Source organism: Lathamus discolor, chromosome 7, assembly GCF_037157495.1.
Source record: "Lathamus discolor isolate bLatDis1 chromosome 7, bLatDis1.hap1, whole genome shotgun sequence".
NCBI classification, from domain to species: Eukaryota; Metazoa; Chordata; class Aves; order Psittaciformes; family Psittacidae; genus Lathamus; species Lathamus discolor.
In genome coordinates this window covers 6,638,568-6,653,829 of record NC_088890.1, presented here as the reverse complement: position 1 = coordinate 6,653,829, position 15,262 = coordinate 6,638,568, and the positions used below count along the sequence as shown (strand labels likewise).

General features: G+C 48.8%; 1 protein-coding gene across 1 annotated transcript in view; it reads right to left on the bottom strand.

Annotated features, from left to right (window-relative positions):
* Positions 1-14,068, bottom strand: part of DNAH1 (dynein axonemal heavy chain 1) — a 78,194-nt gene extending 64,126 nt beyond the window's left edge. The window contains 4 exon segments of the mRNA XM_065687635.1: positions 43-115; positions 684-936; positions 13,611-13,727; positions 14,008-14,068. Coding sequence (XP_065543707.1) covers positions 43-115; positions 684-936; positions 13,611-13,636 — 352 coding nt within the window. The 5' untranslated portion in view covers positions 13,637-13,727; positions 14,008-14,068.
* Between the last annotated feature and the right edge of the window lie 1,194 nt (positions 14,069-15,262).

Sequence of the window (15,262 nt, the reverse complement as noted above, 5' to 3'; positions counted from 1 at the left end):
TCCATTTCCTGCCACATCACTTGTCCTCTCAAGTATATTTACCTTTAGGGGTGTGCTGCTCGAGGTCCGCCTCTTTTAGCAAAGCGTGGTGTATTTGGGGGCCAGCACAAACGTCCTGAAATGCAGCATGTGAGGGAAGTGTCAAAGATAACAAAGCACAGTCAGAGGGTGGGTTAAAGAGGTCCAGGGACACAGTGAGACTGTAAAATTGACTTTACCAGAGCTTTAGGGATAATTGAGACTGTGAGCAATGGTCAGAAAAGGCTCAAAGAGACACAAACAGCTGAAACTTCAGCCCAACACACCAAGAGGCAGGGGATTTGTCAGCAGAGCACAGCCTGATGTCAGCTTAAGATGTGGACTGGGGCAGGCAGTCATTAGGGTTTTACTTCCAAATATCATCTGCAGTCACAACCACATGCCTGCCCTGCCATGCTGGCATCCTAAACGTGGGTAACATCATGACAGCAATAGCATAGGCCACTAAGGAAGGCAGCACGACTACCATCAGGAAGAGCCTTATGGCTTCACTTTGTAAGAGTCAAGGTCTTGCACAAAGGTCTCTGACCAAAATGAAGGGCTAGGACCTGGGGTGAAAGCTGTATTTCTCTATACTAGGCATGCTATAGGTCTTTCCACTTTAGAAGGACAGTGGTAGGAAAAGAATTGCTCTTTGCACTTACCCTTGAGATGTTGGAGGCTGCTGGAGTGAGGACATCAGCAGAATATGTCTTCCGTCTAAATGCTAAGTATTTTCTTGGCCCCTGCTTGCAGCTATCAGGAACCAACGAACTTGTTCCTGCACTGCAGTCTAGGCATGAAGCCTCCTTCTTGGTATCTGGAGGCCTGGGGCTCCCACCTAGAGAACTCATCAAATCCTTCTTTGCTTTATCCATCTTCTTTGGAGAACAATGCTGTGATGCAACCCTGAGCTTGCTAGAGTGGAAAACATTAAAAGCCTGTTAAATACTGTAACTTTGGCACTCCTCCACACCCTCCCACCACACTGGGGATCGTTGACTTGCTAAGATGAGTGGGTAACAAGGCAAGTTCGATCCCCTGCTTCAGTACCAAGCTTTGCTTTCATGACCTGGGGTCCGCTGGTCTCACGTCACTGACTCAATGATTCACTAACCCTGGGGAGAGTGATTTGCTGTTCCACATGGATTTTGGAGGGGATAAACCAGCAGTATACACACGAAAAGCTACTTTTCTGAAGCAGCAGGGGCTTCCTGGATCTGTGGCAGCATTCAAAAGGCTGCCAGGAGAATCTCAGTAAACTGGGACTACAAGAGAAATGCTTCTGCTGTACCCAAATCCCTTAAAAACCTTGTCACGCTTGACTCCAGTGGGAGTAGGCTACAGCCTAAATACTAACACAGCTACTCCCAGCTTTAAGTCTGACTCTTTCATTTAAATAATTCAGGAGAGATGTTTAAGTATTGCCTAACAAATATTAAAATATAGCAAGAAGGTCCCCTCTCTCCTCCTGCAGGGGGTATTTTTGCTGGTAATCTCAGCACTTCCACCATGGGAGAAGCAAGTCCAGGCAAATACCACAGCTCTATGGCTTGATTTTAGAAAAGCCTTCATGTGCTGAGAGAAACTAATTAAGAGCAGCCCTCGGACTTCTGGCACGACAATAGTGCAACCCCTGAGTTTAGGCTTGTCTAAACAGAGAGATGACTACTCTAAGTAATTAGTACATTGTGGCTCAAGTACCACAAGCCCCTCCAGCCTCCACTCACACGTGCCAACATAATGATGCACACATACCTGCCTAGCTTAGTCCTAGAAATTATGAGTCAGAGTTCTCCTTGGGATCTCTCAAGGCTACTCCAGGTGTGACACAATTTATTAATCAATTCCTGCTCAGGGCTAGACCCAGGCTCCTCATCTAGCCCTGCCTGACTAACGGTTTGTGTCTTCCACCCTTGCTGGGATCCACATATCTGCTTCACTTACTTCTGGAGGCCAACCCCTGCAGCAGGCTGCCATGTGGGGGTCCTCCAGCTTGCCACAGCAAAGCACTAGAAAGACCTTGCCTGGTCCTGCAGTGGTGGCACAGTACCTGTCTGGAGTTTCATCCTGATGTGGAGACACTACCACAGTGTCCCTTCCTGCCATGCCCTCTCTACTCTGCTCCTGAATGGAGTCAAAACTCTGTTCTATACTCTTGGTCAGAGAGGGCAATTCTTTCTCAATTTCACCTTGTTGCCTGTCTGCGAGAATGAATCAGGTACACAGCACAGAAAGCATTACATGGATGCTGAAGATAAGAGGGAATAACTGTGCTGGTTTATTGCTGCAGGTTCAAGCCAGCACACAATTTTGAGAGGTTGAATCAAAAAAGAAATCAGATAATAAATCACAGTTACCATGATGCGAACCCTTTAAGTGAAACAGAGTAAACGAACAGACTGGAGAGACCTGGGAGACAAGATCAATAATACCCCCTCCCCTGCTTCAAGCTACAAAATCTCAACTCATTCTCCTCTCAGCTTCTCTTTGGCATGGCAAATGGAACCTTATACCCTGAAGAATGAATTTTCCATGGAGGATTTTGTTTTTATTAGCTATTTTATGCTCTGGCCATATCTATTTTAGCAGCCCAGCAGGATTGATTGGTATCGGCCAAGATCCGAGGATTCCTGATGAATCACTGCTGGACTCTTTTGTGCCTGCTGCATCAGCACAGAGAACAGCAGCAAGGCAGAACAACCCTGTGGTGGCTCTCCTGATATGTCACCTGAGCATCCTCTTCCTGGGAGCAGGGCTGAGGTGGCTATGGGACCTACCTGTACTTTTATCTCCTGGACCAGAATCCAAACCCCATCCAAGTCAAAAAAGCTACCTCCAGGACTCAAAGTTCATCTGAACCTTTAGTAGGGTGAGTGATGGAGCCCACTCCCAATTCAGCAGCACTGGCAATCTCTGCCTAGAACCAAAATAACACGGCTTCTGCTGCTGCTGACGGCCGAGTGTCTGTGATGGGGGAAGTGTGTACCCAGCCTGCCCACAGCAGGCCTAATTCTTCAATGCTCTGCTCCCTGTGTGCTTACTCACACCTCCATAAAGTCCTTCCTGAGCACTTATCTCAAAATAAAACAAACCCCTACTCAGTGTCCAGCTCAAAAACTTCCATCTGTCATGATCTCCCAGCTGCACAGAGGGAAGGTCTGGTGTTTGTAACTGCAAAAAGCTTGACACACACCACCTAAAATAAAGAAAGAAAACAGGCCTCCAAAGTTTTCCCAGCAATTCCCCAGACAGACAAGTAAAGCAGCTTGTCTGAGCATGCTAAAGCTAATCTAGAGATGGAAGAACTGCTAAATACAAAGGGAATCCTACTCTCCTGCCACCCCAGCTGCTGGGCTGTGGCCAGGGCTTCCAGTGAGGAGATTTTCCAGAGCATGGTGAGAAGCTCGCTCCAGTGCCAGGTGGGTGGTTAGGTGCTCTCATCCAGCCTTCAGGAACAGCCTCCAGGTTGGTTTAAATGATGAGAGACCCTCTCTTTTTTACTCAGCCTAGCTACTGAGCCTAGGAGTTTACTGCACAGCAATTCTCTCTTCCCCAGGCTCAAACTCTACCAACACCACCTTCTGCCTTCCCACTCGCCCCAAATGATGAGCAGTGTGTAGACTCCAGGGCTGTCCTCCCCATCCTCCATTGAGGATGACCCCAGACCCTCATCCACAGGCAGCAAAGCCTGGTATGGATTGCCAAGGCTGTTGCTACCTGGGGAAGGGAACACCTCCCATCTTGCAGTGAACACCCAACAGCAGCTTTCAGCCAGCTCTACTAGAGCAACTGCTGACAGTGTGGAGTAGCTCATGCTTGAGGATTTCTTCACTGCCTGAAGAAAAGCAGAGAAACTGCCCAGTGCCCTGTTAGTGTCACACTCTGTGCAGGAAGCCGGCTGTATGCCACAGAATCATAGAACGATTAGGGTTGAAAAGGACCTTAAGATCATCTAGTTCCAACTCCCCTGCTATGGGCAGGGACACCTCACATTAGACCGTATCACCCAAGGCTCTGTCCAACCTGGCTCTGAACACTGCCAGGGACGGAGCATTCACCACTTCTTTGGGCAGCTTCTTCCAGTGCCTCACCACCTTCAAACTGAAGAAATTCTTCCTTATATCTAACCTGAACTCCCCCTGTTTAAGTTTAAACCATGTTTGCAGTCTTCAATCCCTTCCTATTCAGAGCACTTTCCTCAGGGCAGGAGCTCCCCTTTGACAAGTTGAGGTTTAAAGGTGGTGAAAAAGTTCAGCTCATTGCAAGTAGACAAGATGTCTCCCTAAAAGCAGATCCTCTGCCCACCTCAATAACCCTTTGCTCTACGCTGCCCCTGTGCATCTGGGAGCATCTCCCCCCTCTTCAACATCTGCCTGGCACCAGCCATCTCAGTTTTAGCTATAATAACCTTTGAAGATCTCTTCCTGACTGCTGAAACACCTATCTTTCCAGCAGTTCAGACGTGCTCTCTCACACCTGAAAAGCATGTTTCCTAGATATGCCAGGTATGTTGTACTACACTAAATTGAACTACTCAAAATGAAAGCACATTGTAACGGCACTGCTGACACATTAGGTACAGTGTCTGTGTGTCATCGTGGCAAAGCTGTAATTACAATTTCTTGGTAAATTCAGGCTTTACATATCCAAGAAGTCAAACTCCCACGTGTCTTGCTCAATGTCTGCTATAAGCTTTTTGATCTGTTGCCTGTACTTCAATTCTTTGATGCAAAGCTAACAAAATGGGCCCTTTTCTTTCAGATAAGGTTCAAAAAGGCTAAAATTGCAACAGAAAAAAAAAAAAGTACTTTAAAAATAATCTAACCCCTAAACAAACCTGCAGATTGAAATCTAGTCGTCATTTATCTGAAATGATTCACCTGCGGATAGCCAGAAACCCAAATACCGCACTATCTGGGCACCAACACGCAGAAGTTCTTTCTTCCTATCATTTAAGCCATATAAGCTCAAACAAGGTGATGCGCTCTCCACAAAGCACTTTAAATATTATCCTGTACTTCAAATCTCTTCTACTTTAGAAAGGGAGTTGAAAGTGATTTTGAGTTTTACAGCAGCCTATTCCCTCCAAGGATGTGTGCGGTTCCAATAACTGATTTTCCTCCGTGCTTTTAAATGCATTCCTTTCTCCATGGGAAAGCACCACAAAACCTCCACTAGAACCTGAGCACACAGCGGGGAACAGCAAGACTGACGGCGAGCAGCACTGTTCATTACACAGAGCACCTAACGGCAAGGATACACCACGCATTTTGAGGTTATAGCCATGGCGGGTGTTATGAGACACCACACAAAGCTTTTAGACCGTGACTCCAACAACGTTTGTTTCATTTATGAAGCACAACAGCCTCTGTCTCTACAGGCACGCAACCCAAGGGCAGCCACTCTAACTCTGGAGATGGGATAGCGCAGGGCACCCGCGTCCTCACGGTCCGGGGAATCCAAACCCTGCCCATTTCCACCGTCTTGTACAGCACGAGGGGCCCGCAGCAGCGCGTCCCCGGCCCGGGCCGCCCACCCCGCATCCTTCCACACCTCCTGTCCTCCAGCACGGGGACGCCCCCGTCCACACCCCTCAGAGCCCGAAGCCCCGGCACCGCTCCCGGCCGGCAGCTGGAGGACCTGTCCGGGCGGGGGTCGGCGGCTCGCCCGGCCCGGCCCGGCTCGGCTCATCCCTCCCTGGCGGGCGGTTCGCCCCGGCCGGCCCGCCGAGCCCCAGCTACCGGCGCACGACGCCGCGCCCGTTGCTAACGCACGGAGGGGCGGGCCTAACGGGCCGAGGGGGCGGCTCGGCCGGCCCGAGGGAGGTGCCGGGCAGCGCCGGCCGGGTGCGGCCGCCGTGAGGTCGGTACGGGGCTCTGGGTGCCGCCACCACAGAGAGTGTGCTGCCTCAGAGGCACCACTGAGCATCACCACGGGGCCACCGCAGAGCTACCAGCAGAGGCCACTGCTGTGGGGCCACCGCCACCACAGAGCCATCAGCCCTCACCTTCCAGGGCTGCCACCCGCTGGGTGAGGGGGCTCGGCCACCCCTCCACCGAGCACCTCTGGGGACACCCCCCCTGCAAGGGAGGCGAGGGGCTGGGCTGCTCTGGTGCCACCTGCCATGCCTGCTGGCCACCAGCCTCACCGGTGGCCGTCCAGGAAGGTCTGCCAGATCCCCGCTTTATACCATCGCCTAAACCATTGTAGTGAGGCAGGCTGCAGGATGTAGAGCTACACAACGGCTTGTCTCTGACCGAGCTTATGTACCCATGATCAGTTACACCTGGGAGCTTATGTCAGGTGGGGATGTGTGACTTACCACCACTTGATATCATCATGAAGAATACATTGTGCCCTACAGACAGAAAGGTGGCTCAAAATCCTGTTGGGAAGGATGGTGGGGAAGGGACAAGGATTAAAAGACAACAACAAAAAAAAACACCCCCCCAAAAAAACCCACCACCATCCAACCACCCCCCCCCCCAAAGAAAAAAACAAAACAAAAAACCCCAAAAACAAACCCCACAAAAAAAGCAAACAAATCACCAACCACCCACACACCAAACAAACAAACTCAACATAAGAGCGCTGTAAAAGTTAGAGATACAGTGTGAGGGAGAGCTAAGGGCAGAGAAGGAAGAGGAAAGAATGAAGCAGACCAGAGTGAAGGCTCCTGCAGGAGGGGAGCCATAGGCAGGAGCTGCTCCATAGCCCCTTTGACCCCTGCCGTGCCTGTCAGCCCTGTCCAGGCAAGCAGAGAGCTGAGAGCAAGCCCTGCTGCTGCACAGCTTTGCGCCAGGGCAGGTACAAGTCCTAGAGAGCAGGGCCGGAGGAGCAGAGCTCTGCAGGGCTTCCTGAGCACAAAACAGCCAGCTGGGCCAAGGGACATGGCCTTGTGCAGGGCCAGAGGGTCAGGGAGCATGCCATGAGGAGGCAGCAGAGCCCAGGCAATGAGCTCCTCTCCATGCCTGGTTGGCACTGGGTGCAAAGGGCTTGGGAATCAAGGGTGATAGAGGCACTTGTACCATCCAAAAACATGCGAGCAAGGGGATGCGAGGTTTGAGCAGAGGGAGGTGGAGGCTGTGGCAGGCAGAGCCTCAAGGAAGAAACACAAATCCTCCAAATAAGAAAGCTTCCTTACAGCAACGCTCAGCTCTTGCCAAGGTGGTCTCCAGCCCTGTGCAGGAGGGGGGTCTCTTTCCAGATTTGCACCTTTGCTGGACTGCCCCGGCCCCGCTCAAAGCAGCGGCTGCTGGAGAAATTCCCAAGTGTAGGCTCTCTGTCATACTGCTGGCCTCATTGCTTTACTTTAGACAGGAGCGCATGCTGACTTGCCTTGATTAGGTTTGATATAATCACAGCTCTCACTGAAGTCCCCTTGCATGCATGCCAGATGCTCTGGCTGGGAGGAAGTGATGGTGAAGCCCCTTTGCCCTCTGCATGGGAATAATACCCATCTGTTTCATGCCAGCTCCATCTCCCCTGCAGCAGGTTGGGATTCACAGCAGGTCTTGCTGTCCCTGCGGTTAGTTGTGCTTCATTTTGGGCCAGGCTTTCAAAGTTCAACACAGAATGCTTCAGCGAGTCAGGAGATGAAAGCTGAGTGGTTTCAACTGGCTGGGCCTTCACAAACCCACCAGGCCAGAACAGAAAGCAGACAGGTGTGAGAGCCACCCTGCTCCCCAGCCATGGGCTGCCACAGCTGGCTGATATCCTGACCTGCCTTCAAAAGGGCTTTCTGGTTCCCCATAAACTCTCTCCCAGGGCTTGCAGCCTCCACTGACACCATGTCCTGCTTCCACGGGTGCTCCTTTAGGCCACGATGGCCCTGCAGGGGAGTGCGAGACCTTATCACTTGCAAAAAACAGGTGGCACTTGGCACAGCTGAGCACCTCCATGCTCTCTCCTTCTCATATCAGAGCTGAGATGCTGTCCCCAGCAGGGCCAGAATGAAAGATCTTTCTCCTGACGGCTCTCCTTCCTGTTCCTTTTCTGCTGTGGGCTCTTTCAAGGCCACAGATCTGCCTGTAAGTGCAGGTGATGCTTAGTTCCCCAAAAAACATTTGTCCAAGAAGAGGTTCCCAAGTCCCTGCTGAAACAGGCAGATCAGTGACTTGACATAGGATTTTTCCTTACTGCAAGGCTGTTTTGGGAGAAGAAAAGCAGAGCTCGCCACTGTTTCAGCTGCGATAGAGTTAATTTTCTTCTTAGTTAGACAATTACGCCCATCCAGTCAGCCAGACCACTGGTGTAGTGAAAGCATGCACAGGGGTTAGCAGAGTCTGGGCTCACAGTGAGGGCTCTCATCTCACCCACTTATCAAATACGAGAATCAAAACAGTTTCAGTAGGTGTTAGGATGTGAGCTGGCACTGGGAAATATGTGACACGTGCTAATGGTTCATTCCTGGCTGAAGAGCCCAGCGTCCCTCTTCTATTGTCCATGAGCTGTTGTAGCCACCTTTCGTGCCATCCACTTGCACTCCTTTAGATCTCATGCATCTATCCCGAACCAGTAGCTCAGGAAACACCATTGCCAGGGCAGTTAATCATGCCAAAGCTCGCTTCTACAGAGAACAGCCTTACTCTGGTTATGAGAGGAATAATAAAATATCAAAACTCCCAACTTTGCGGACCTCAGAGATGATGCACGGGTTGTTTTGTTTCATCACTTGCACCTACCCGATGTGGGTGGCAGGCCCTTCAGATTTAGCAGTATTTCCATACCCACCCCCCACACATTTTGCTGAAGGTGCAAATGATCCTCCAAGCACAAGGCCACTGAAGAATAAGGCCGCAGATTTCTGTCTCCACACCTACATGTGTTCCCACACACAAGATACAGCATTAATCTAGAGTAAAACACCACATGTTGACAATGCTAACAGTACGTTTGACAGAAACTCCTTAGACTTGAACCTCAGAACGCAAACCCACGAGAAAGTCACAATGCAGGGAGAGTCAGGACAAGGTCTGTCTTTATGCTGCCTGCTCCCTTCTCCTGAAGAGGCAGTTTGATTCTGGGAAGGGGAAGCCAGGTTCACCTTATATTCCTGCTCCTTTCAACAGCGCACTCAGCACAAGGCTGTTACCTTGAATTCAGTCAGGCTGGGACTGGAAGAGCAGTTCATACCAGCCAGCAGCAAATTCTGTCCTTTGCAAGCACAGTTTTCACTGCAGCCTCAAAAACAAAGGAGACTGACCCAGGTAGTGACATTTTTGTTGACGAGCTTTCTCTCTTGTCTTCACCACTGTGCCACAGCAAATCATCTCCCCAGGGCGTGTTCTTTCACATTCGGGATCACACCATCAATCCAGCCAGAAGGCTTCCCCAAGGAATTTGCAGGCAGAGGCTGCTTCTCCGAGGAAGGTGTGGAGAGAGCATGGGGCTGGCCAGAAGCAAGAAGACGACAGTGAGGATTACCAAGGCCAAGCCTGAGCAGGCAGGGAGTGTTGGTGATGATGAAAAAGCTAAGCAAGCCTCAATGAGGAGATCTCAGCAGTGGTGGGCAGAGAAGCTGGCAGTAGGCATTTCTTACACAACTGCTTCAGCAGAATTGGCCAGAATGGTCTCAAATGCAACTCTGGCATCTTCTGCGTAGGGCTGCAGGTAGAAAGAGCCTGTCACCCATCAGCAAGGTGAGAGATTTTTCCAAGAAGAGTCTTCTTTAGAGGGACCTTGATTTTAGAAAAGGTTAGTGGCAGAGATGCTCCCAAATCCCCTGGGATTATACCCTTAGATACCTCAGAAGCCTAAGGCAGGTAAATGACCAGATTTCATGCAGCCTGAGATGATGTGCTGACAGGAGGCTTTGAGCTCTGTAGCTCCCCCACCAAATACGGTACAGGTACTTCCCCATCTTCCTAGGTGAGAGCATCAAAATGGAGCTATCAGTCTAACCACTGGTACTCAGGAGCATAAGGGTAGGCTGCTGTAGCCTTGCTCTTGCTGAGAGGGGGCTCTTGACCTCTGGAACACGAGTCATCCCACCTAAGAGTACCAGAGCCAGCCTCACGAGGAAGCCAGTGTACCCCCAGTCTGCACTGGGGAGGATGACATTTCCTGGCACTCTTCCAAAATTACAGATTCACATATAAACACTCTTCAAGCATGCAAAACACTCAGGAGGCTATAGATAGAGCCTGCTCTCTTCCAGGAAATTTATCACCCAACCCTGGTGAAAACAATCCTAAAAGAACCGCAAAACATATCTGAAGAGCTACTAGCAGTCTTGCAACTCAGACATTCCCAGACAACATACAGGGAATTGAGGTCCTCAGCCAATTAATTGTGCATGCTTCTGGGAGTTCAGGGGAACATTTTGGGGGGTTTTTTTATAGGAACAGGAGAAATTACTTGCCCCTTCTTAGAAAGGCTGGAAATTTTCCCTGAAGCTTCCAGATGAACATCAAGCTTTTCATGAGAAAGACAGCAACACCTCAGCTCCCTTCCATAAGGGCACTTGCTGGGGGGTATAGGGAGCTCTGGCTCAAATTTGTCATATGGAACACACCATTAGGCTTAATGGTTTATGTCCTTTCAGCAGGTAAGCATCAAAGTAATCTATTTTGAGGGGAAAATAAATAAATCTGTCCTTTGCTGACAAACAGTAACAGATTCCTGCAAAAAGCCTTTCTTTCAACCGACTGGCATTTCATCAAGGAATCCCTAACCTGTTCTGATTTTTTCCCCACTAGAAAGCATATGCCAAAAGCTGGGTTAGATCCTCACCTGAACACCACCATTTCAGAAGCTATACAGAGCAGTGTCTGAGCTGGTTGGCTGAACAAAGTAACAAAAATCAAAGCATATCTTTGTGCTAGGCCTTAGAAAAAGCGCACACCATCAGAAGCAGAGGTTCAAGCATATGAATATGACAGAGCAACATCTTTCCAGATAAGAGGACAACTCAACATTTTTGGATTTAGAACAGCTTCAAAACATGCCTTCTTGACATTTGTTCAGGAGCTGATTTATTGTACCAGGTGCCAGCCTGACTTCCTGCCATCAGTAACACAGCACCATCAATATCTGGGCATTTGTATCATTTGTCTGGCTGGTTCATCTACTCTTGAAGTACCTTCTCACTTAGCAGTGACTATTCCCCATAAAGAGCCCTCTCAAACACAGAGAAACCATTAAAAACTATCTGTTGAAAGCAAAAAAAACCCCAAGTGGTTTTTTGCTGTTTTCCATCTGATTTTTGTACGCAGCTGATTGCTGTAGCAATGTAAACACAAATGTGATTACAGATGTGCAACCCAGAAAATAAGAGCTGAGTTTGGGTGTGACCTTTTGTTGCAAGTCAGCCTGCCCACCTCACACTCAATGTAAAGGGAATTACTGGGGTGCTTTGTCTCCCCAAACAAGGCAACATTCCTGGGGATCTCAGCAGGAAGGAGATTCCTGAAGCTTAAGACTGAGCTTCCTCTCCCCAACAGAAATGTCTCCCATTTAATGATTATAAAATCTTTTGTCTCTTTGCTTGGAGCAGAGCTTAGAGTAAGCAAAATCCAAAGGAAGCCATGGTTGTAGCATAGACAACTGAGAGAAACTGGACAATCAAGTCAGAAGAATTATAGATTCAAATGTGTATCATCATCCTGCTAATTCCCAGCTCTCCCCCTACTCCCTCCTCTGCTGACACTCCAGTCCCCACTTCAATACCTGCCAGGTCCTTTTAGAAAGCTGACATTTCCATTCCTGACATTTTCTGCAGCTCCATCTGGGAATTAATGGCCGGATATTAGCAGCAATGGGGCCGTTTATCATAATTAGTCTCATGAAGCTACTAAGCATCCAACTATTTTTCATCAGTGCTGAGGAAATAAACTGCAGAATCCAGCAGACGAGACGGACGATTTATTTATTGATTGATTTATTTTGGTCTGTCAGGATGCAGCTTTAAAGTTTGCCGAGATGAGCAATCTCAGAGGCAATGACGACAGCAGGGCTGGCTCACCTTGGGTGCACAAGCAGCAGAGAAGAAGCTCCCAGATCCCCTGGGACAGTGAAGAGGTTTTTGTTATCCTACATCTGCTCTAGCCTCCTGCTGATAGGAAACGACAAGTTGTGACAGGTTGTGGACAAGCTCAGGAAGAGACAGCCACTAGCCACACGATGGCATCATGAATGAAAGCCATCTCCAGGCATGCCTTTTCTTCCCCATCAGGAGGGTGCCGTTTACCTTACAGGAGGTGGCACCTGGACCAGCAGCAACAGGACTGTCATTTGGCTTAGGTGTGCCAGGTTGTCCTTGGACCTTAATGCTGAAATGAGGATGCTGCAGACAGCACTGTCGCCTTCCAGAAGTGCCTGGGAGCGGGTAAAGCTGTTCTCTTGTCACCCCACGTGGAGCAGTGTGAAGTACTATCTACTTATTTCCTTCCCCAAAGGATCAAAAAGAGAATACTGAGGAGGCAAAGTTTCATAAACAAAAGATCAGACTAGGTCCCCTGCAGGCAGGGGAAGGCCCCTTGGAATGGCTGGGGCTCACCACCAGGCACCTTCTCTGGCAGAGATAAGGTCCACCCTGTCATAGCCAGTGCTTGCTGTGCTCTCAGTCTTACTTTTTAGGGGCTAATGCAGTACATAGTGTTTCTGGGAGCTTGGGTACTCAAGGAACATGCCAGAGCCTGCGCTCCTCTGGGGTTAGCTGGACACTGAGCTGCTGAGACCCACCAGACATTGTTATCCATCCTGGTGGCTACTGCTCCAGGCAAGGAGCCTGTGCTGATTCCAGTAACTTCTCTATCATCTTGCAAGTACCACTCTGCATAGCTTGTAGCCTGCAGTTACAGCTCCTCTGCCTGCAGCTCCTCTCTATACAAGCAACAAATGAGGATTACAAGGCTGTGTGGAGCTTCTGCCTTGAATGAGCCATGAAGGCATCCTGGGCTCAGTGCTGCTTTTCCTTCTATCCCCAGGAAAATCCACAAATCTTGCTACAACCCATATACCTTAGTGCTCACCTGCAGCAGACCCACCTCCTCTCCTGCAAGGCTGATTATCAAGGGCTTTCCATCCTAAGGTTTGCTATGCAAACATTAAACATTTGTGTTTAAATATTACACTCTTCTACTGATGTGAAGCTAGTAATTACAGCCAGATGGGACCTGGCTCACAGGCAGACACAGGGCCCACACACTGCTAGATGGTGGCTTTTGTTTTTTAGCAAAGCCATGTGGCCGACCACTGTCAGGAGTATCGGAAAAGCTGGGTGTAATTAAAAACAGTAATAAAAGAAGTCTTCTAAATATATCTTGCAACATATTCCAGGTGAGTGCTAAGTGTTCCTGGCTGCAGTGCCTGGCAGCCTCAACACTATACCTGGGACATGATCCAAGCCAGTGTGCTTGCGCCATACATCCCTCCAGGCACACCAATGACATACACTAATTTGATACTAGCACCTCCTACAGCACCAACACAGTCTGATCCCACAAAGCCTTCCTCAGCTGAGTGAGACCTCTTTTTGTACAAGGGTCTAAGCCAGCCTGTCCATTAAGGTAGCCCCTACAAGTGTGTTGCAGTCTCAGGGCCACCATACCACCAGCACAAGTTTACAACTGCTGCTGCCTCCTCACCTGCTTAGTTGAGAGATCATCCTCATTTCAGATGCTTGCACATGTTTCTGCTTGTGTGAGCTGCCCAGAGTAGGAAATTCTGCACTTTCTGCTGCCTACAAGATTCCAGGATTGATTCTGTTCAAGGCAAAACAAATGCATGGCAGTGAATAATAGATTTTTTTCCCCCCTGAAAGATAACCCATGCTCACATTCAACATCTAATTTTTGTTTTAGTATATAATCCTCTTCCCTGTTGCCTCTCCCCTACACAGCAGATCCAAAAGGTAAGCAGGAGCATACCAGTTTGAGCAAATACCACAATACTTATCTTATATATCATCTGTGTTGCATATAGACATATATATACACACACAGCACCAAGCAAGCAAGCAATATCTACCCTTACTCCACAAACCTAATTGAGCACTTGTGTTTTAGCAGCTACAGTGATACACACAACAACCACCATTTGCTGCCTGAAAAAAAACTAGAGCTAGCACCTCATACACAGTTTAAGTAGCCCTGGTAAAGGAGCTGCAGGTGATGCCACTGAGGGGAAACGAGCTATAAAGGCTACAACCCTTTCCCTTCAAATCAGTCTAGCCCTGTTTAGTATCTATGTTTTTATGAGCAGTTGATTCCTTCTCTTTGTTATGAATATTCTGGCATACTTTCAGGATATTCCCAAGGTAAGTGTTAGAAAGTCAGACCTTGGTCACCTGCCTAAGTAGCCAGTTATGCTTAATTCTCTTGGACAGCTGCTGAGGTGTATTCTCTGTATTGTAACAATCAGCATTGTATTTCTACCTGCTCATCATCCAGGTATAAGAGGTGTCTTACAGCCAGCCTGACTGATAGGAGCAGTGTCTCTGGTTTCAAGGGGAAGAAAGAGTGAAAGGAGCAAACACAGGGAACAAAACAAAACAAAACAAAAAAGGCCGTCTAGGAGATGTAATAGAAATCATTGTTTTGTGAGGCACAGCAGAGCCAGAGCAAACATATGCTGTAATCTGAGACAAGTGCCAAGCCCTGATAGGTTTCCCTATCGAAGAAATCAGGATCAGCCTTGGTGAGAGACTGAGAAGGGGAGCAGGTAATGCACATGGAGAGATAGGAAGCTCTGATACAGCCATCTAGGAGCCTGTGCCAAAGCTCTTGAACCCCATTCTCTCAGCTTTGGCTCTTCCTCTGGCTAACCAGAACCTTGTGGCTGTAGGATTTGCATTCTTGTTTCATTTGCTTCTCTGCTACCCTGATCTCACTTGTCTGTCATCTCTCTTGCTTCCCCCTCTTCCTGTGCTTTATGGGCTTCTACCTTCCTAAGTCTTCATCAGGGATCATAGGTAGAGCTTCCAAAGAAGCTTATTTCTGCTGTCATATGCATTAGGAGAGTGTTACAGGAAGGGAAAGACAGGACTCAATGCCTCTCTGCTTTCTGCACCCAAGAAGCAGAGCTTTGGCATACCATTACCAACCCTTGTTTCTGCAGTAACCTTATCCAACGCTGCATGGGTCTGTGGAGGCTGTGTTGTACTACTGATGCCTTAATGAATAATGGATTCCCTTCCACTTTCCCTCTCCTCTTCCCTGTTAGATCCCGTTTCATGTTGGGCATGCCTGGTATGTTTGCTGTGTCCCCTGGGAGCACTCTGATTCCCAGCTCCACTTCC